Below are 21,419 nucleotides of genomic sequence, written 5' to 3' on the forward strand. Positions count from 1 at the left end.
AAGAGTGTTAAAGGCATAATTTAACATTGTACAGGGCCTGTGTAAATTTATACACTTGCCAGAATTCCCAGATGACAGCTTAAGCAGGTGCTTTGAAATATTTGAGGGAGAACAGTATCCTTGACTGATTCTTCTTGACCGTTTGGGCTCATAAAATGTTGTAGATTGACTGCCTTAAAAAGTCAGTCTTTGTTAGTTTAACCCAACCTGATCTTTTTTCACTACAGGGCTACAACACACAGTGCTCTTATTCTGAGAGCAACAAAACTGGGGATTCCTTACAGAGTTATACACAATGCGTCCATAATGAATGCTGTAGGCTGCTGCGGTTTGCAGGTAATACTACAAAAGAATGGTTTTCTTAGTGGTATTTAGCAAAAATGTTTTTGTTTTTTGCAAATTCCCATAGATTTTATTATATTTCATGAGTTATAAGACAATATTATCTTATATAAGACTGTGTATTAAGTTTTTTAATACTAGATATTTTATACTAATTTTCCTATACCTTAGACTTTTCCCCCTCCCCCTTAGAATAGATCATTGAAATTTATCTAAAGAAAGATTTTAATTCTATATCCAATAAGTACATACAAAAAAAGGAATATAACTCAATTGGTTAAGTATTCCTAAAACCTTTTTACATTATTCCAAATAACTTTGCATTGCTGAGGGCCATTTTTTTCACTCGGTATTGTTTTCTGTGTGGTCAAGAGCACTATGATGGAGCATTTCTTAAAATAATACATAAAAGAGCTAAATGCCAGTGATATTAGGCTTTTAAGCCAACTTGGCATTACTGATGTTGTTAGATGTATTTAACTCAGAAATTTTGGTTCTGAGGAGTTAAAGGAGTGCTCTGTAGCTGCGTTTAAGATTTTCTATTTCAAACTTGAACTTTGTGTTTGAAATCTGTGTTCTGATGTTCACATGTGTGTAATCCTTGACAGTTGTGACCGCTTATGGCCAATAGTAGTTTTAAGACTCCATTGATTGTTAAGACACATTCCTATTTCAGATATAATAGGAAAGAGAATTTGCACCTTACAACCTGTGAAATACATCTTCCTGGAATACATAATTTAAAGTAACTTTGCAAAGTAAGGGACAACATGAGCTGAGAACTGTTGGCCTGTATTGGTTGGTTTCCTCTCTGAATATGAAACGGACATTTTATTTTCATGAAATCTTAAATATTTTGGTCATAGATGTGGAATATTCTCAAAATCAAATAAAAGAAAAAATAGTAGTTATTCTTTGGGGAATCATTTATGTATTTCCAGTATCTTGGGAAGTATAAAGATAGCTTGATCCTTTCTGCACATTTATTTTAAAGGAAATATAATCATATAAAACTTAATTAATACTTGTATGCTTTAGTGAAGCCCATGAGTAAAAACCGCTGTCAGTTATGAAGTACTGGCATGATGATTCTGATACTGCAGTTTAAAATTTTCTACACACTAGTTAGATGTCCCCGATGCATTCACACATAGAATAAGAGCTGCAAATTATTAGGCACAAGGAGACGGCTCACAGCCAGTGGATCACCTAGCCTTTGAATTCAGTGCTAGCTGTATATATGGGAAATCTCAGAAAACACTTTTTCTTTTATTCTGAGGGTCAATAAAATTCTATCTAATAATTCATCCGTTTAAAAAAAATAGCTGTTTACAGCAAGAAGCTACATTACCCTTGGAACTCAGTGCTGTCTCTGGGGCTTTAGAGGGACCTATATTTTTTGTATTACCTAGGAATAGTAGCTCACTTTAATTGACCAGTCCTGGCTAGTCATCCCAGAAATATTGCCATTGGTTCTGAAGAACCAGAGAAAAAGTATAAATGATTTACCTTTCAGTATTCATTACTTGCTTTTGGCTATAACTGTGTCCAAATGGGCAAAGAACTTTGCTGTCTGTTTTGTCTTCTAATAAAATGCATACTTAAAAAAGCCTTGCCAATTCAAGTCTTTTTTTTTTTTTTAACACTTAAAATTCTCTCTGAACATTTCTGTGTTGGAGTAAATTGAATTCTTGGTGCTCAGATTCTTGAGTGATTCTCAATCTAATATGCTTTCCTCTGGACAACACTGCCTTTCAATCATTTAAGAATGACTGCTAGGAGAAAGGGAAAAAGAGAGGGGAAAAATTATCATGTGTTAGACAAAAATGTGAATCTTAAGTTAATTGACTATATTTTTTCATATTGGTTTTGTTTTTATATCTGAAGAAGGTTAGTTAGTCCCTTTCCATCATATTTTGCTCTAAATTATTTTATGATAATCTATTCTTTAGACTTTTTAAGCCTAAATTTTTAAAAAGATCCTTGTCTTTTAAATCTGTTATCCAGACTGGCTAAAGGTAGACTTGTCTCTCTGATCCTCTACATTGATAAAGAAGTGCAGAGTTATTTTTCTTATGTTTAAAATGAATGAAGGTATTTGAGAAGGAATTTACTAAGAGAATTGAAGTTTCTATACATATAAGCCCTCAATATCATATCCACATTTACATATTTTTTTAATGTAACTTTTAGTTTTACATGGGATTTCTCTAAGCAGCCACAAAGTATTGTTTCCTCATCTTAGTTCTGTTCTCTAATCTGGATATGAAATGACTTACTACTTGTGTGAAAAACAGAAGGTAGCTTTCTGTTTTCTGGCTTATGTATTTATGAAATCTCTATGAAAGTATAATTCTTGTACCATGCAAGTTATTCGTAGCCCAGGAGAAGGAGGGATTGATGCCTTAAGTATTGATGCCTTTGTATAGTTTTCTAAGATAAAAAACATGGGAAAAATAATGGTATTCATGGCATGCTTAAATTTTAAAATAAATGTCTATCAGTATCCTGCAGAATGTAAAAATTCTGGCCAAGTCTCCTTCCTTATAATAGCTGGTCTTTTTCTCTTTACTATTTTGACTAGCATTTATGGAAAAGAAAGTAACCTGTACCAGTGGTCCTCCATCTTTAATGTTCATCAGAGTTACCTAGAGGGACTATTAAAGAGTTTGCTGGGCATTCCCTTTAGATTTTCTGATACAGTATATATCTGGGGGTAAGGGTCTGAGAATTTGCACTTCTAACAAATTCTCAGGTGATGCTGAAGCTACTGGTTATAGGCACCACACCTTGAGAATCACCAACATAGATAAAACATTTCTTAGAAAGTTAAAAACTGTACTGTCATTCTTTTAGTATGGTAGAGTTGGAAAAGTCGATCTTAGTTCCCAGAAAAATGCTTGCTAAATGTAGAATGTTACCTTGCTGTGCTCTCTTGCTCAATTTCCTAAAAGGGAAGTGGGCACCACTTTCGAAAAGCATTCTGTCATCTCTGTGAAAGAGCTTTCCTATGAATTCAAAAACAGCCATCAAGTTATTGAAGATAAGTGCTGCTTTGGGTAAGGTGACAGACCTGGACCATATGTACTTTCCAACATCTTTACCTTAGGTTAAGGACGAGTAGTGTGAAATTCCTTACCTGAAAATGGGTACAGTATTTTTAAACTATTACTTATTATCCTTTCAAACTGTCTTTTTTGTTGTTTTTATTTTTTTTTTTTTTAATTTTTTTTCCATTTATTTTTATTAGTTGGAGGCTAATTACTTTACAGTATTGTAGTGGTTTTTGCCATACATTGACATGAATCAGCCATGGATTTACATGTGTTCCCCATCTGGATCCCCCCTCCCGCCTCCCTCTCCATCCCATCCCTCTGGGTCTTCCCAGTGCACCAGCCCTGAGCACTTGTCTCATGCATCCAACCTGGGCTGGTGGTCTGTTTCACCCTTGATGGTATACTTGTTTCAGTGCTATTCTCTCGGAACATCCCACCCTCGCCTTCTCCCACAGAGTCTAAAAGTCTGTTCTGTACATCTGTGTCTCTTTTTCTGTTTTGCATATAGGGTTATCATTACCATCTTTTTAAATTCCATATATATGCATTAGTATACTGTATTGGTCTTTATCTTTCTGGCTTACTTCACTCTGTGTAATGGGCTCCAGTTTCATCCATCTCATTAGAACTGATTCAAATGAATTCTTTTTTGTTGTTTTTAAAAGCAGCGTAGAGAGCCCAGAATCGACCATCGAGTATATTTTATTAACTTTGTAGTTTATTAACCAACAGGAGACTCTTAATTATTAGTATCAATGAAGGTAAGTAGTTGCATAGACTAACACTTCTACTCACACACACAGACAGTTGCTATGTGTTTTATTACAGTATGCCATAAATACAGTTCTTTACCACAATCCGCATGTACCTAATGAAATTTTTGTTGTTGTTAAATGAAAAGTATATTAGAGGTTGCCAAGTTAGACATCGTTAAGAGGAATAGTTATCTGTTTATTCAGCAAATACTGTTTGCCTTCTTATTGGATTTCCCTGGTAATTCAGATGGTGAAGAATTGGCCTGCAATGCAGGAGACCTGGGTTCAATCCCTGTGCTGGGAAGATCCTGTGGAGGATAAAATGACAACCTACTCCAGTATTCTTGCCTAGAGAATTCCAGGGACAGAAGAGCCTGGTGGGCTACAGTCTGTGGGGTCACAAACAGTTGGACTTGACTGGGTGACTTTTACTTTCTTATTGTTTGCCTACTGAGTTTCTTTGGATATGGTAATAAACCTGACCAAGAAGGTCTCTGCTCTCAAAGAGCTTACATTCTAGTAGGAAAGAGAAGCGATAACAAAATAAATATCAGGTAGCGCTAAGTATGAGAAATTCAAGAAGACTGCTCGGTTACAGAGTGACTAGATCACTACTGTCATTGGATAGTCAGGAGAGGTCTCTCAGGGTGGTAACATTTAAGATTAGATAGGAATGAGGAAGGGACAACCATATCCCAAAGTTGGAACAAAGACCCTAAAATGGAAATGAGCTTGGCTTCTTTTTTTTTTTTTTTTTATTAGTTGGAGGCTAATTACTTCACATGAGCTTGGCTTCTTAAAGGAAATGAAGGAAGCCTTGCTGGAAAGTAGCAGGCAGAGGGGCTGGATAGGTGGGTGGACTTGGATCACTAGGCTGTCTAATACACTATCAGGAGTTTGGATTTTATTCTAAGTGATATAGACTAACTGCCTTAAATCCCCTAGAGGGATTTAAGCAGAGCAAATAACTTGATCTGATAAGTGTTTTAAAAAGATATCTCTAGCTGGCATGTGGAGATAGAACTGCTACCAGGCAAGACTAGAAGTGAGGAAATCAGTAAGCTTATTGTATTCCTTTAGAGGAGAGATGATGGGGGCTTAGACTGCATGGACAGGGTGGGGTATAGTCGATATATATATATATATATATATATAGTCAATATATATATATAGTCAGTATATATCAGTGGGGTATATAAGTTCTAATATCCTATATATTTGAAAGCTAAAAAGTTGGCCTGTTTTCCAACTTATTTTTTTATTATAAAATGTTTTTTCATTTATTTGGCTGGGCCAGGTCTTAGTGGTATCATGCAGGCTTCTCTCTAGTTGCAGTGTGCAGACTTAGTTGCTCCTTAGTATGTGGGATCTTAGTTCCCCTACCAGGAATTGAACTTGTGTCTCATGCATTGCACGGCAGGGTCTTAACCCCTGGACCACCAGTGAAGTCCCTGTTTGCCAACTTTAGGCAAAGGTTACCTAGATTTTCACTGAGTTAACTTTGAGATTTTTCACAATTAAAATGTTAGTTACGAACATGTGTACTTTAAAATCATGTTGTTTGAAATACCTAGGCAACAGATACTTGTAACATTATTTGTATTCTGAGGATTTTTCTAGTCAAAGAAAAATCTATTTATCAAGAGCCAGACATGGTGGTTATATTTAAACATTCCTGGTAATGAAAAATCAAGGATTTTTCTCAGTATACAAAATACAAGAGGAACAAGTCCTTTTCTTGAAATCTTCAAGTTAAATATTTAGCAGTGTAATCATGCAAAATCAGAATTGCTTTTATTTATTATTGTTTCTGCTTTTGAAGAGTCATTTTGTAATTTTTTTCTTGATAATAAATGACATATATACTCATAAAAAATTGGAAAAATACAGTAAGTATAAAGAAGAAAATAAAAGTGTCCATTGTCTCACCTTCTAAAGGTAACCACAGTTATCATTTTGGTATATTTTCTTTCAGTCTTTTTACTTAGCACTTATTATGTGTACATTCTCCTGAATCTGACAAACTAAATAAAAGAATTATATAATACTAAAATGCTTTTTTTTGGCCTAGTATTTATTTATAAATAAATACTAGAATTTATTAGAATTTATTATTAGCGATCTATGTAATAGAATGTATTAATTCTTGTAAAAGTTTGGTGACTGAAATAATTTTGAGATATTTAAAGGAAATGTAAATAAAATGGTTTGATGAAACCAGGTAGCAATGATATCTGCATAAAAACTGCCTTATCAGTTGTGGCTGACTTCAGGGAAAAGGTTGTATAATTTTCTCATCATTATGAAATGCTTCCACTTTCTCTGACTGTTGCATGAGTGACCTTGGTTATTGCCATATGTTCCTCTGTTTATATAATACCTTTCTACTTTGGAAAATATATATATTACTTTCAAAAAGTAAGAACTCATTTCCTTCCTTTTTTAAAATAACACTCATTGTGATAGTCAGCATTTTTGACCTTGTAGTAGTTCTTACTGTTAGTTTCCAGAAGCATTAAATTGGTTTCATTGTTGTCCAGGCACTATTGTAGAAATGGTAAAACTTAATGAGTACAAAGAACACCAAATTAGATAATAACGGTATCAGAGCTCTGCATTACTATTGTAACCTTAGAAAACCTTAGAAAAATTTATCCAGTAAGTTCTCCCTTCTTTTAGTCACTTCGGAATTATTTTTGACCACCTGTTAAATCATGAGTATATTAAATTTTTTCCCCTGCCTTTTCATTTCCTTTTTTTAAGTCACTGTTTTAATAGCCATCTTACCATCATTCTCTTACAGTTTATAGTTTTCTGCTTAAATTGTAGATCTGATTATGCCATTCCTCTATTCAAACAGTCCTGGTAAATCTCCATCCTATAGGAGAGTTCAGTTACTTGTGTATGTTTGTGTGCTCACCATATTATAAACTCCTTAATTTGCTCATCTTCACATCTTCCTTGCTACTTTATTGCAGTGTCATGCATATAATCAATGTGCAACAAATATTTGCTGAGTTGAATTGCTTATTTATTTATCCCCCCCCCCCCGCTTGCCCCCCACCCCAAGTTGGATCTTGTCTTTGGAATTGTATGCTTTAAATTGTGATTCTTTCACTTAATTTATATGTGGGTTCTCTTATTTATATGTGAAAATATAAATCTTACAGCTCTTCTGTCTACATAGTCATTCAACTTTATCTGTGTACCTGCTTATGTAGCCATGTGTATAATCTTTCTGTTAGCAAAAATCAGTGTTATATCAGTGTTAAGCAAAATGCATGTGAAGATTAAAAACTAAAATAAGTATTCTATATAAAAAAGAAAACTAGTAACTCTTGATTAAATGGTTTCGTGGTACATTTTTGGACAGCCCTGCTGGCTCAGCTTTCTTTTACATCACAAATTTAAGTGATCTGGTTAGGATATACATATATAAAATGATGTATGTAGGGCTTGCTAAAGTTCTTAGCAAGTTCAATTTTCTAATTTTTCCATATCCAAAAAAGATACTTTTTAACTTAAAAATCACAAAATATTTTCATTTGAATATAAAGTGTGTGTGCATTCTCAGTTATGTCTAACTCTTTGTGACCCCCATGGATGGTAGCCCTTCAGGCTCCTCTGTCCATGGGATTTTCCAGGCAAGAACACTGGAGTGGGCTGCCATTTCCTTTTCCAGGGGATCTTCCCGACCCATGGACTGAACCCAGGTCTCTTGCAATGCAAGTAGATTCTTTACCATCTGAGCCACCAGGGAAGCCCTTGAATATAAAATACCAAAGCATTAAAATCTAATTATAAAATGGAGCTTACAAAGCATCTGTGCTCCTGAAAGAAAGGAAATATCAGCAGTGAGATGAACAATAAGACTATTAAGGTCATTCAGGCAAGTGGTATTGAGAACTCAAACTAAGGTAGAGAAAAAAGAAATGAATAGTATCTGGGTAAACTATAGAGCAAGAATTGACAGGAATTGGTACATAGTAAGATGTCAGGAATTAGACATACTTGTTAGAGGCAAGTCAGGCAGTACTTATTTCTAGACAGTTGCTTAATGTCACTCTCAGTATTGCCCAATATTTCCCGCCTCTGTTGCTTTGTTCACATCATCTCATTCTGCATGTTCAGCTTCCCTGGGCTAAATCTTACCCATCCTCTAAGGTCCACCTTATATTCTGTCTATTCAAAAGTTACCTTCAGGTGCTCTCTAGGTGGGGGAAACACTAAACTCTTTTAATTTATATCTAATTTTTTATTATTGTTTATTATCTCAGATTTGTCTTTCTTGTGCATCTTTTCACTCTTAACTAGTGCCTTATATATGATTAAATATTTCATTTTGAATTGAGTTTTTGTCTTCAATAGATTAAAAAAAATCATGATTCAGTGTCAAGTTAGATAAACTGCTTTCCCTGTAACTTACTCTAGGTTAAAATAAAAAAAGCCTGTATTTGCCTACTGTTTTTGAAAAGTGCTCTTTTTATAATCTTTCAATGTAGACCTGCATCAGGAATGGTTTGAAGGGAAATGATCATAAGCACAAATGCTTACATTTTTAGGGTGGTAGGTACGCAGGTCTCGGCAACCTCAGTTCTCGTCAACTATGTGATTTTGTTCCAGTTTCCTTCTGTACTTTACTGGTAAGTCCTTGAATTGTGAAACACAATGGGACTGGTCCTTCTGTTCTTTGAGGTACTGACATCTAAATGGTGAAACTGTTTGCATAATGTTCCAGAATTCATTGAAGAAGTTTGTACCACAGCCATGGAAATGGTTACAGTCTATAAATCAGGGTCCTAGAAAGCAGTGCTTATGTGAGGTTTTCTTTAATCCACCAAATTAGACAGTTCAGAGAAGCTTTTACACAAAGTGTTTCAGCTAGTGATTACATGTGACTAGCATCTCAATGCTCTTTTAAATGAACTGTTCCTTGCTTTTTGAATGAAGAATTTATGTCCATGACTATATTTCCGTGACTCTTAAAATATTGAAAACTTGTTTATTTATTTATGGTGACATATGTAATTTTCTTTAATGGTTTTACCTTAAGGTTTTTTTAAATAGAGTAATGTTAATATTTCAAAATCTGATCAGAGATGCCAAAAATCCTTTTCAAAATATAAATGATTGAACTTGTCAGATTAAGTCATAAGCATAGTTTCAAATATTTGGTAATATTTTTGAGCTCATTCCAGTAAGGAAAGCAGTTGGATTATAGTGTAACACATTTTAGAGCATCTTCTTTATAAACATTATCATTGTTAGATTACCACATCCCTAACATTTATTGAGTCTTTACTATGGCACTGGGCACTACATACAGTATATCATTTAATCCTTAACAAAACAGATTGTTAGGTTTATAATTATTATATCGAATTGGCGGGGGAGTTCCTCCTGAAAGTCACCCAGCTAGTCACCATGATCATCCTGGTAGTAGGAACCAGAGCCACAGCTCCACAGCGTTTGCTTGCTGGGTGAGGTATAAGTGAGACTGCATATTTCCTGAGGGCTGGAGCTCTGCTTCTCACTTTATACCCGTGCATAATGTAATGCCTGGCACGTCGTGGATGATTCATAGTAAATATTTGTTAGATACGTTTGCCTCTCATGGAACAATAGCAATGACAGAAACCCCCAAGAGAGCAAGGCTTATTCCTTGTAGCTTACCTGAATGTATTCCAAAGATCTCACATTGGAACTCTACATTTTTTTTTTTTACAGAGAAATCATATTAGGTGTGGCTGGAGGGTTTATGATTTCATTCTGAGAGTTACATGGGTCTTTGTAAACTAATCTGTGAATTTGACTGCCCTTGAATAGCATGACTTTGATGAGGAAATCCTCTTTAGGCAATTTTCAAATGGACTTTGGGAATAAAGCCTATTGGTAAGTAGGTTGGAGGTTCTGGCCATGTGAGGAATATGGTGACATGAACCTTCTCTTTGTAGCTCAGAGTCATCATTATGAGTATGAGTGATAGTTTTTAAGCCCTCCATGTATAAACATCAAGAAAGGTTGAGCTTCTTTAGGCATGTAGAGATGGGGGACCTTGAATGTGCCTCTTGCAGCAGCATTGTTCAAATGAAGACCTTCAGGCTTAGAAAAGTTAGGTAATCTCATGAAGTCATACAGCTACTTCAACCAAACAGCTAACTTGTAGCAGAGACTAGGTGTGATTTTCAGCATTTAGTGCTTTCCGGCTGTGTTAAACATTCTTTTAGGCACTCTTTACATTGAATAGTTCAGATCTTTATGTAACAGCTTTAGTATTAGCTTTTGCAATATATTAAGTCTTTGAAAATAAAGTCCATTGTGCAATACCTAGATAGGAATTAATATAAGAATATCATTCACAGTTTGAATAACTTTTTACATGTTATTTGGTTCACACAACTCTGTGGGTAGGAAGGGCATGCTGTTATAGAGATTAAGACTTGGAAAGAAAGAGTAATGTCACCCAGCTAACAAGTTGCAGAACCAAAGTTCAAAACTAGATTTTCTCAACATAAGATTTGGAGTTGGATTCACTTAAGTGAGATGTGCGGCTAGCCTGGAAGCAAGTTGGAACAAAGACGCTTCTTAGTTGTGTGATGGTCATGTGGAGTAGATGGGCCACCGTGGGGGGAAAGGAGGAGGTTTGGGAAAAGGCCCTTATCGTTGAACTCTAGAGTCAGGGAATAAATAGTGGGGAAAGTAAGGGCGTAGGTTTTGAGATATGGCCACAGTGAGTATGCAGTGTATGAATTTTACTGAGCTGGCATGGTGGAAAGGAACTCTTCCTCAGACCCAGGTTTGAGTTCCTTTCTACTAACTAGCTGTGTGACCTTAGGCAAGCCAGTTCATGTTTCTGAGCCTTGGTGGACTCCTCCATAAAATGAGAGTAATAGGAACCATGTGAACACTGCTCTGGCTGCTTACAAGTCTTTTTTTTTTTTTTTTGCTTCCTTCTGGGTTCTCTGTATTTTAGTATTTTTAGCAGTTACCTAGCTAAATCATGAACTAGTTACATATGTTCCTGTACTGAATACAGAAATACTAGAAGCCTCCTACCGAAAGGGCATCAGAATGACACCAGTTGCTCTGGAGCAAAGGGAATTTTTATTACCTTTTTTTGATGACAGAGTTGATCCCCAGTCCATCTCAAGTTTGGGTCTCACTTTTTATTTCGATTGTTATCTATGAGACAGTAGTTAGTGAATTGTTATATCATTAATTAATGTTTTTATTTTTTCTAGTTGTATAAGTTTGGAGAGACAGTGTCTATCGTTTTCTGGACGGACACTTGGAAACCAGAAAGCTTCTTTGACAGAGTGAAGAAGAACAGACAAAATGGCATGCACACTTTATGCCTACTAGGTAAGTGCTCTGCAGTTTCACTAGGGTCACAGTATGGAGTTGTCCTATTGTTCTTGTTTTGATTTTGTATGAAGGTAAAACTGTTCTGTGTGATACAGTCTAGCTACTCTGTGCATGGTGTGCCCTCCCCCATACTCTTGTGGAGAAGTGAATTTTCATTCCAAATACAACTTGTCTGTTCCTGCATATGTAACACAGTTCTTGCTGCTGCCTACTTCTGCCCTATTAGATCCTCTCCAGCATTCCATCTTTTACCCATTTGTTCATTAAGAGCCCGTCCTCATCAATTTACAGCAACTCAGAAGACTTATACTGAACATTTACTCTTACCAAGTTCCATCCTATCTTTCTTGAGGTGTCCTTTGAATACTGCAGTCGTGATGCTATCAGAATCACAGAATTATAGATCTGAGAGAGACTCTGGAGATCAGTCTTCAATGAAATTGAGGCCCAGAGACATTGGATCATTTTCCCACTGTCACCCAGCTTATTGGTTGCAGAATTGGTAGAATCTACAGAGCCTGTAATTCTCAGCTCTTTTCACTGTATTATGCTGCCAAATTGTATTTCCTACCTAGTGTGGAAAGAGTTGGGGTCCCTGTCTTTGTGTACAAAGATGATGGTACTGATAGAGCTTCAGGAGTTTCAGCTACTGCATTTGCCAGCAGAGGTACTGGAATTTTACTGATTGACATTCACTGTCAGTTCCTTCTCTACAGTATGTGTTGTAAAAATACTGTAATCAGAACTTTAATCTGTGGCTGGTCAACAGAAAAGAAGCAGCTGTCATCTTTGATAACTTTGAAGTGACACTTCTGCTTGACATCAGAAGACAAAATCTGAGTGCTACTCTATACTAGCTAGAGAGTATTTTGAACAGTCCATACCTTTGCCTTCTTTTTTATCAAATAGGAATAACCTTTTTCTTATCTTTTGGAAGTGTTTAGATCAGTATATATGTGTGTATGTGTATGCACATACACATATATAAAATAAATATACATAAAAATAAATACATTTATTTACTTTAAAGTTTCTAGTCTTTTGTGTTGAAGTCAAATTACTATGTTTGTAAACACTGATTCACACTCTTGTAGTTTTTTTTTTTTTTTTTTTTTATCATTTGTTGGGAACAAAATGCTCACGTATTGGCGTCAGTCCCTGGACCGTACGCTGAATTGCACTGTTTGGGTTCCACTTTGCCTTAAGTTATCCATAGAAGAATGTCTGCCATGTAGCACAGAATCAGGGCAAAGAAAGAACCCCTAATTTTGACCTCTGTAGTAAGTATAGATATTCAGAACATTAGAAGAGATTCCTATTTGCCAAAGACATTTAGGTTGTCTCATGTACAAAGTTCTCTATTATTCAATAATATATAATTTGTACATTATCAGAACCCCAATCAATATGTCTCTTTTAAAAGAGAAGACTGTAGAAAAGTTTTACTAATGGTGAGCATTTCTTATAGAGTAGAATTTAGAAATTCTGTAGAGCAGAGGTTAGCAAACTAGCACCGCTGGATCAAATCTAGGCTACCACCTGTTTCATAAAGTTTAATTGGAACACAGCCACGCTACTTCATTTATGTATTATCTGTGTCTGTTTCATGCTACAATGGCAGCAATAAGTAGTTTTTGACAGAGACCTGTGGCCTTCAGAACCTAAAATATTTACTACCTGGTTCTTTACAGAAACATTTACTGACTCCTGATCTAAAGTAAAATTCTACCTAATTTAATGTACACCCTGTATTCCCCAGTGATTTTCTTTCCCATTACCTTGTGTAACTTCTTGTCTTACCATTCATCTGAATTGTTATATTAACTTGTTGGTTTTCTTCTTTACTTCATAAGAGCAGGGACTTTGTCTTACTGATTCCTGTCTTTCTAATGTCTAGAAGTGTAGCACAGTGTAGCTGTCCAACAGATATGTAATAGAAGTTAATTGGTTGAAGTTTACTTTTAGTTTCAGACTTAATCTTATTTACCCATTGGCACAGAAAATCTTTAACTCTTGCTAGTTCATTCAGTTCCAGCTAGATTACATTTCTTTTTTACTCCAGTAAGAGTGACACCTAATTAGTTCTAGATCTAGATCAGGCCATGCATGCTTCTCTGGTATTTTTTTGGCTTATGCCTGAATCCCACAATTTACTGGTGTGATAATGCTTTCTTATTTTAGTTAATTATCAGTGTAATTTAGTAATTCATTATTAGCTAATTAGCTTTATAGTTTTGTGTTTGGATTTTCCATGTGGAAAGATACCAGTCTCCCTCTTTAGTACTTCTTATTGGCAGAACTTATTTTGTGGTTCTTGTTAATTCATGTGGAATATGCCACTAAAGGTATCCATCATGTTATCTTAAACTTAGAGCCAATTGAGGCCAGCAGTATGTACAGAGTCAAAGGAGAATGATGCAAGAGGTACAAGCATTTAAAAAAGCTTTTATTAAAGGCAGAGGTAGAAATATATGCAACTGAGGGATAAAAAATAGGGATTCATTGGAGCTCAGATATGAAGAGTGTGTGTGTGTGTGTGTGTGTGTGTGTGTGTTTAAACAACAGAACTGAGAAGTTTTTAAAACAGAATGGGGATAAAAGTAGTCTTAAGAGGCAAGCTACCTGTGATAACATCTTCATGTATCATGAAAAAAATGAAGGAAAGAGGGAACAATTGGAATTATCTTTTGGGAGCTTTGAAAGGGCAGTTAGAAATTCAGCTCACAGTATTTATTAAGTATTTATGCCCATTGTGGAGCTAGGTTCTTCTGGAATACCAAGGAAGTATTAGACCTGGGTCCTGCTCTCAGGATTTTGGAATCTAGTTGGAACTAATGTGCTGTGTACCTGAAAGCTGAGAGAACAATTAAGTTCTATTGTATGCAGAGGCAGGAAGGACAACCCAGAGCTTTGGCTCTTGAACTTTCTCTAAGAGCTGCTGCCTCTTTTCTTGGCTTTCCTGGGAAAAGACAAACAAGGTTAAACAATATATCTTCCTTGCTCCATTAACAAAAACAGGAACAAGGTGTGAAGTATAAGATATCATGATTCTGACTTCGCAAACCATAGATCTCATCATTTAATCACCTGGAGTTCTCATTATTTTTAATTAGTATGTATTTATTGAACGCCTTCTCTTATGGGCCATACCCTGTAAGGATTAGTGAGACTATGTCATGATAAGAAACCATAGAGAACTTAAAATTTACTTGGAAAGGCAAGATTGATATATATGATGTAACTGGAGATTAACAAAATATAGCATTAATTGTATGGCTGTCTCAAAGGACAAAGAGCCTTTGGGAGGAAGTCTGTAAAGGCTCTCTGAAGGAGTTTGGACTTCTACTCTACTTAAGAGGTAGATAGTTTAAGTTGAGCTGTCATAGTAGAGCCACATGAACTAATTTATTCAGTAGAATTTATGGTGTATGTGCTAGGTACTTTGCATTATGCTAGGTGCTGGTACTAAAATGAATAGAAGAAGCTTACATTCTAGAAAGTAGAAAAGAATAAATATGGCCTGTGTAAATACAAGGTAAGATGAATCTGGCTTGAATTTATTCACTAATACAGACTTACATTTAGTGAAGAAGCATTTGCCCATAAAAATTCTCCCCAGCCCTCTTCATTTTTAAAATAAAATTCTATAGAACATATCATTTAAAAAGTGAAAAAATTGAAAATATTAAAAACTTAACTATCACAAATAACATTTCAGAAGCTCAAGGTGAATGCATTAATAAATGTTTACTTTTTAAAAATGATTACAACTATTAGGTAAAGGAGATCTAAGTTGATGTTTGTATCATTAATTGTATTGCAGGCCATATTTCAGTAACAGGTATACATATTTCCTATATGTGCCATACAATGAAAATACCTAAATAATGAATTTCAAACCTGAAAAATATATTCATTGCTGGTTCTAAGAACATTTAGAAATATATGTAAGGGATTGTCTCTAGAGCATTTTCCAAGCGAATGCTTAGTATCCTTTGTAAGAAAAACTTTTATAAAGTTTATAATCACTTGAGAAAGTTGTTGAAGCCTATCAAAAAGACCACTCAGTTACACTGTATTTATTTTTGCAGAAACAAACTTTGGCCTAACCATTTGTTTTTAGCATGTAGAGCAGGAAGCAGCTGTTGCTCCTGCTGTTGTGTACTGAGTTCCTGTGAGGATGTAGAGTGATTCTACTTTTTTACCTTCTACCAGATTGTTTAGCTGAGCATCAGTGATTACAAAGCATAAAGAGTCAAATCTTTGTGATGCTTGCATCATCAAGCTTTATAAGAACAAGGGCTATATGTGTTTTGGCTGTTGTGGCTACCAGTCCATGCTTGGGAAATCCCCAATAAAGTATGAATATTTGGTATTAAAATGTTTCATAAGTTACTGGCATGTCTTACCATTCACACAAAAGTGAAAGTCTCTTCAACATGTGGTAAGAATTTTCTTATATTTACATTACATGCATTGAAATGTATATTCTAGTACCTGAAAAATAGGTAAGAATAGGAACATAACAAGAACTTTCCAGTTGGGTCTGTGCAGTTACCAGCTAATGGAAATGAACACAAAAGATTTTGATTAGCTGTTAGAGAGTGTATATGCCAATATTTATCTAACTCTTTCCTGTGTCTTCTTTTCCAAGAGGAAATTCAATCTGTTCAGGATGGTCTCAGGGCCAACCTCATGTTTGTTTTCTAACTAATGATCTTTATACAACCACAAGCTTCCATTCTTCTTTATATTTCCTTAAAAATGTGGCCAGATACAAGTGTGAGGGAAAATTGTCACAAACTCTCAAATTAGCATTTTAGAGACTTGAGAAAAATATTTACCAAAAATTTAGGTGTTTCAGCTGAAGTTTACATGTAGGATTTTGGGTAACGTACTTAATTAAAAGAGAACTATCTTTTTTTGCTTCCTACAGATATCAAAGTAAAGGAGCAGTCTGTGGAAAATCTAATCAGGTAAGTTCATGTTCTGAGAATGCTTAATTCTATTTTAATTCCATGGACTACAAATTCTACTTAAATGACATAAGTTCTAAAGATTGTTGAAAATCAGTTTTCAGTAACAGTGCAAAATTTAACACTTTCAATCTTATGAAATGTTAAGCAGTATGAGAGAATGGAAATAGCAGTAAATCTCAGGGCTCAGTGTTGAGAACAGTGGTTGGCACCTAATAGGCACTCAGTAAATACATGTGGAATGAGTTAATCGAGAGTCAGAAAACATGGGTTTGAGTCGTGAGTCGGACTCTGGTCATGTGCTCTCGGGAAAGTTACTTCCATCTCTGAGCCGTATTGCCTTCAGGTGTATATTGGGGGAAAGAACCCCTTTTTACTTACAGATGCAGTTTCCCATACAGTAGCCGCTACCCACATAATAACTAATGAGAGCTTTAAATACATATGACTAATGTAACTGAGGAATGGAATCTATAATTTAGTTTTAATTAATTTAAAACTAATACTCAACTAAGTAACTAGATAGCATTTAAGTATATTTAGAACAATTCAACATGTAAATCTACTTTTACAACCATGAATTTTATGAAATTTTATGATCTAAATACGGATCAAGTATTTCCAATGAAAATTTAACACTTGAATTAAGATGTGCTAAAATATAGAATACATTCCAGATTTCAAAAACTTCGTACAAAAATGATGTATAATAATTTTTATAGGAATAAATGTTGAAATATAACATTCTGGATATATTTGGCTAAATAAATACATTATTGAAATTAATTTTGTCTCTTTTTTTTACTTTTGTTTTTGTGGATACTATTGAAAATTTTAAATTACATTTATGGCTTGCATTATATTTCTCTTAGGGCTGAGTTACAGAATTGTTTTGAGAGTCAACAAAATAATCTATATGAATTTTTTTGTAAACTGCAAAAGCAATATTTTTATTTTGACCATTGAGCACATTTGATAGGCATGTGGAAGTAAACATATCTTATCCTCCAAGACTTTGAGATATTTATTGCTGTAGTTTACTTTTCTTAGAGGAAGATATGAAAAGAGGAATATGTGGTTTAAACATGGGAATAAAAATGAATGCTATAAAATCTGATTAGAGTATAGAACAAATTTCCACTTATTTTGAATTATTTTTGCCTAAAGTACCACTTTGAATAAGAGTAACTTTGATTTAAGCATTTATCTTTAAGTTGCTGGACTTATTTCTGCCAACATTTCAGTGAGATGAGAGAGCATTTGAAATAGGACAATGAAGAAAGCTTAAGAAACTAAAGGTAAATGATATACTTGAAGTGAGTAACAAGTGGCAGCTTCAAACAGGACATAGAATGTGGTAATTGAGTATACCTGGGGGAATAATTACATTAAAAATGTATTATGTAATTTCATGGCTAAGAACAGTGGCATCTAGTTTTACACTTACAGGGGAAGAAAGATCTATGAACCTCCTCGGTATATGAGTGTCAACCAAGCAGCCCAGCAACTTCTGGAGATTGTTCAGAATCAGCGAATACGAGGAGAAGAACCAGGTACTCAGGAATCTTAAAAGGGCTCTCATGTTCCCTTCATGCTGCACTGAGATGAGTATGTAACACCTGAAACACACGCAGGCATCACCAACACCACTAAAGTGAGGGCCAGTGTGTTTGCATTCATTTTTTCCTTATCATTTTTTTCATCTTTCCTTAAATCTCTTAGGCTGAAAGTTCTACTGAAAGAAAAGTAATGGATTTCTTTCTAGTAATATTAATATCATTCTAGAAATAAAGGATTTTTTTTTTTTACAAATTAACTATAAATCAGATTTTATATAAATAGGTTAGTATAAATATTTTGGTGAAATACAGAACCTCCATTTTAGCCCAAGTCTATAGTGAGCTCTATCCTGCAAAAGTATACTTATTCTGCTTTTTCTCATTCTCAACGCTGAGACCAGGTATAGTTGTTTTTTTCAGGATAAAGACAAGAGAATTTACCCTTGCATTCTTAATATCTAGACACAGTAGATATGCTATATAATAAAATGTTCATTGTCAATAGATTTTTATTGAAAGGTTCTTAAATAAATCTGTCATTATATTCTGTTACAAGGTGCTGACTGGCTTTGAACACATATTTCTTAATAGAAAAGATACACAAAGAGATTCTTTAATAACCACTGGCCTCAGTAGGCCTTGTTAAATCATGAAAAAAATAACATGCAGGGGTGCTCTATACCCATACCTTTGTACAGAGTTCCTTACATTCTTGCTTGTCCTTGGAGAAATCATTTGCCCCATTTTGGTCATTTTTCAATCAGGACAGCTTTTCCAACTAAAGAAAATCACAAGAGGGTCTGCTGAAGAGCAGACACACTGGAATGAATAATGAAGTTCACCAATGTATGTTATTTCAAACTTAAAAGCATAAGTAATGTCATAATGCCTATTATTTCTTCAGGGCTGTGTAGTTTACTAAGTACTTTCATATCTATTATCTTAGTCCTTAAACCACCATTTATGAAGGTTAGTTTTCCCATAAAAAAGAAGAAACTGAAGGTTTGTCATATAGCTGAGTAGTCAAGCACAGGCTCAAATCTATGTATTTATCTCATAATCTTCTGGTTTTTCCAGTATATCTTGATCAATGTGAGGATATCTCAAACATTTTATTTACAGTATAAGCATGTAATAAACACTGTCCACTCAGAACCTAGTTAAAGACAAATGCTATGTGATAGAGTATGCATACAGGTAATTATTCATCAAATCCTAAAAATTTAAACTAAAGTAAGCCTTTGGAATTCTGAAATGGTAAAGTTAGGAAGTACTACTTTACTTTAAATGTTAGGTAGTGCAAATAATTTAGAAAAGCCTTAGATAAATCAGCAGATAGTATGTCTATAATGAGTGACTAAAGGATATTTAATATATTTGGGATTTATTTGGGACTTCTTTAAATGTATTTTTGGTACTAGTGTTAGTTTGAGTGGATTCAGGATAATGCATGTACTGAATTGAATGGTGGCATCTTTGTTTTTCTTTTAATAGCAGTCACCGAGGAGACACTCTGTGTTGGCTTAGCCAGGGTTGGAGCTGAGGACCAGAAAATTGCAGCAGGCACTTTGCAGCAGATGTCTACTGTGGACTTGGGAGGACCATTGCATTCCTTGATTATCACAGGAGGCAGCTTGCATCCACTGGAGATGGAGATGCTAAGTCTGTTTACCATACCAGAAAATAGCTCAGAATCCCAAAGCACTGGTGGACTCTGAATACAGGCATTTTCTATTGCGAGATGTTAATTTCAGTCATATATATACATACACGTATTTGTGTAACAAATCAAACAGGTCTTTTGGTTTACCTAATAAATATAAATTGAGTGACCAAGAAGAAAGATATTCCAACAGCACTTGGTTTCCTGTGTCGATGAGTTTTTACCCTGTGATATCATTGGTTGTTGCTGCTATTTTGGCAGTTTTTCAGGATGAACATAAGTGGAACAGACCAAACTGGAGAACTTACAGCTAGATATCCATAGACAGAATCATTTAAAAGCAGTGTCTGTTTATGAAATCAGTTTATACAAGATAGAACTTTCTTCTTTCTTAAAAAGTCTGATTTCCTGACTGCGAGATACATTGTCCTGACAGCCCGTGGTATTCATGCACATAAACAGAGATGAGAAGAATGTGTCACCAGCCAACAATCCCACCTACTTAGGGCTCAGCTGAGCACATGCCACAGAATGACATCCTTCTGCATTGCCTTGTCTTGTTTAGCTGACATCCTAATTATGTGCCTCATATTCTGCTGTATTTTGGAGGTTATATAATTGTTGAATTATAAATGTTCAGCCAGCCATGTACAGTTGCTGTTTGGTTTTAAATAGCATCTTTCACATCCAAGCTGAAAAATGGAAAATTTGCTGACTACAAAATAAAATTTTTAAAAATTTAAGCCTGAAGACAACAATAGATTGGTCAAGATTTGTCATGTCACTTAACAGTTAATGTGCCTCCATATGTATGCAAGTAGCCACATTCTTCTTCCTAGTTGTAAATCACACTCCATTTATTATGTTTCATGACTATGAAGTCTTATACTTTTTGTCAGTTCATAATAGAAATAGCATTGCTCCATGGTAGTTTAGTTGGTATAACTCTGATTTCAGCTGACCCTTGAACAACACAGGTTTGAACTGTGTGGGTCCACAAAATACATACTAAGTACTGCACAGTCTGGTTGGTTGAATCTGCAGTTGGTTGAATCCAGGGATATGGAACCATGGATGTTTTCAACTGCATGAAAGGTCAGTTGCCCTAACCCCTATATTGTTCAAGGTCAGTCAACTGTGTTTCCATGGCCTAATCAGTTTTTCTGACCTCTTTGCTCAGTAGATTCACTAGAAGTTGAGCAAGTACTTCCCTACTTTCTGGGAGCAACAATTAATAGGAGATTATTTTGAGTTATTTCATTTGAGATAAAAGATATCTTAATATATGTAAAACATTCTACTTTCAATCTGTCAGATGCAAGAGAGAGCCAAGGACATTTAAGTAACAGTTCTGTATTTTTTTTTTTTTTCTAAGGCATTAAACAGTGAAGAATTATAAAATGAAGGCCTTCTGGTTTGGGTAGTGGTGGAATAGCTTGTAATGTACAAACTCTCCCAATGATAAACTCTGGGAAAATATAATAAATAACTGTCTAAAGGCACCAAGGAGTGACCAGAAGTAGTAAAAGAACTATACTTACATGACTTTTTCCTCAGGGTCTAGACCAGTCAGTCTAGTGAGTGGGCAGCTAGAATGGAAGAGAAAGTTGCAGTCTTAATGACTTGAGCTGTTGGAATTGGCTGCTGCTGGAGGAGCTGTAAATTGAAGGAGGAAATTCTAGAAATTAAGGTGGCACTGAAGG

At 35.0% G+C, this 21,419-nt stretch overlaps 1 protein-coding gene across 3 annotated transcripts in view; it reads left to right on the top strand.

Annotated features, from left to right (window-relative positions):
• DPH5 (diphthamide biosynthesis 5) overlaps positions 1-19,911 on the top strand; it is a 28,927-nt gene extending 9,016 nt beyond the window's left edge. For all 3 annotated transcript variants that reach the window (XM_061121281.1, XM_061121279.1, XM_061121280.1), the window contains exons 4-8: positions 228-336; positions 11,395-11,515; positions 16,455-16,494; positions 17,944-18,047; positions 19,548-19,911. In XM_061121281.1, coding sequence (XP_060977264.1) covers positions 228-336; positions 11,395-11,515; positions 16,455-16,494; positions 17,944-18,047; positions 19,548-19,771 — 598 coding nt within the window. In that variant the 3' untranslated portion in view covers positions 19,772-19,911. The remainder of the gene's footprint in view (positions 1-227; positions 337-11,394; positions 11,516-16,454; positions 16,495-17,943; positions 18,048-19,547) is intronic.
• Positions 19,912-21,419: the final 1,508 nt, after the last annotated feature.

Source organism: Dama dama, chromosome 20 (genome assembly GCF_033118175.1).
Source record: "Dama dama isolate Ldn47 chromosome 20, ASM3311817v1, whole genome shotgun sequence".
NCBI lineage: Eukaryota > Metazoa > Chordata > Mammalia > Artiodactyla > Cervidae > Dama > Dama dama.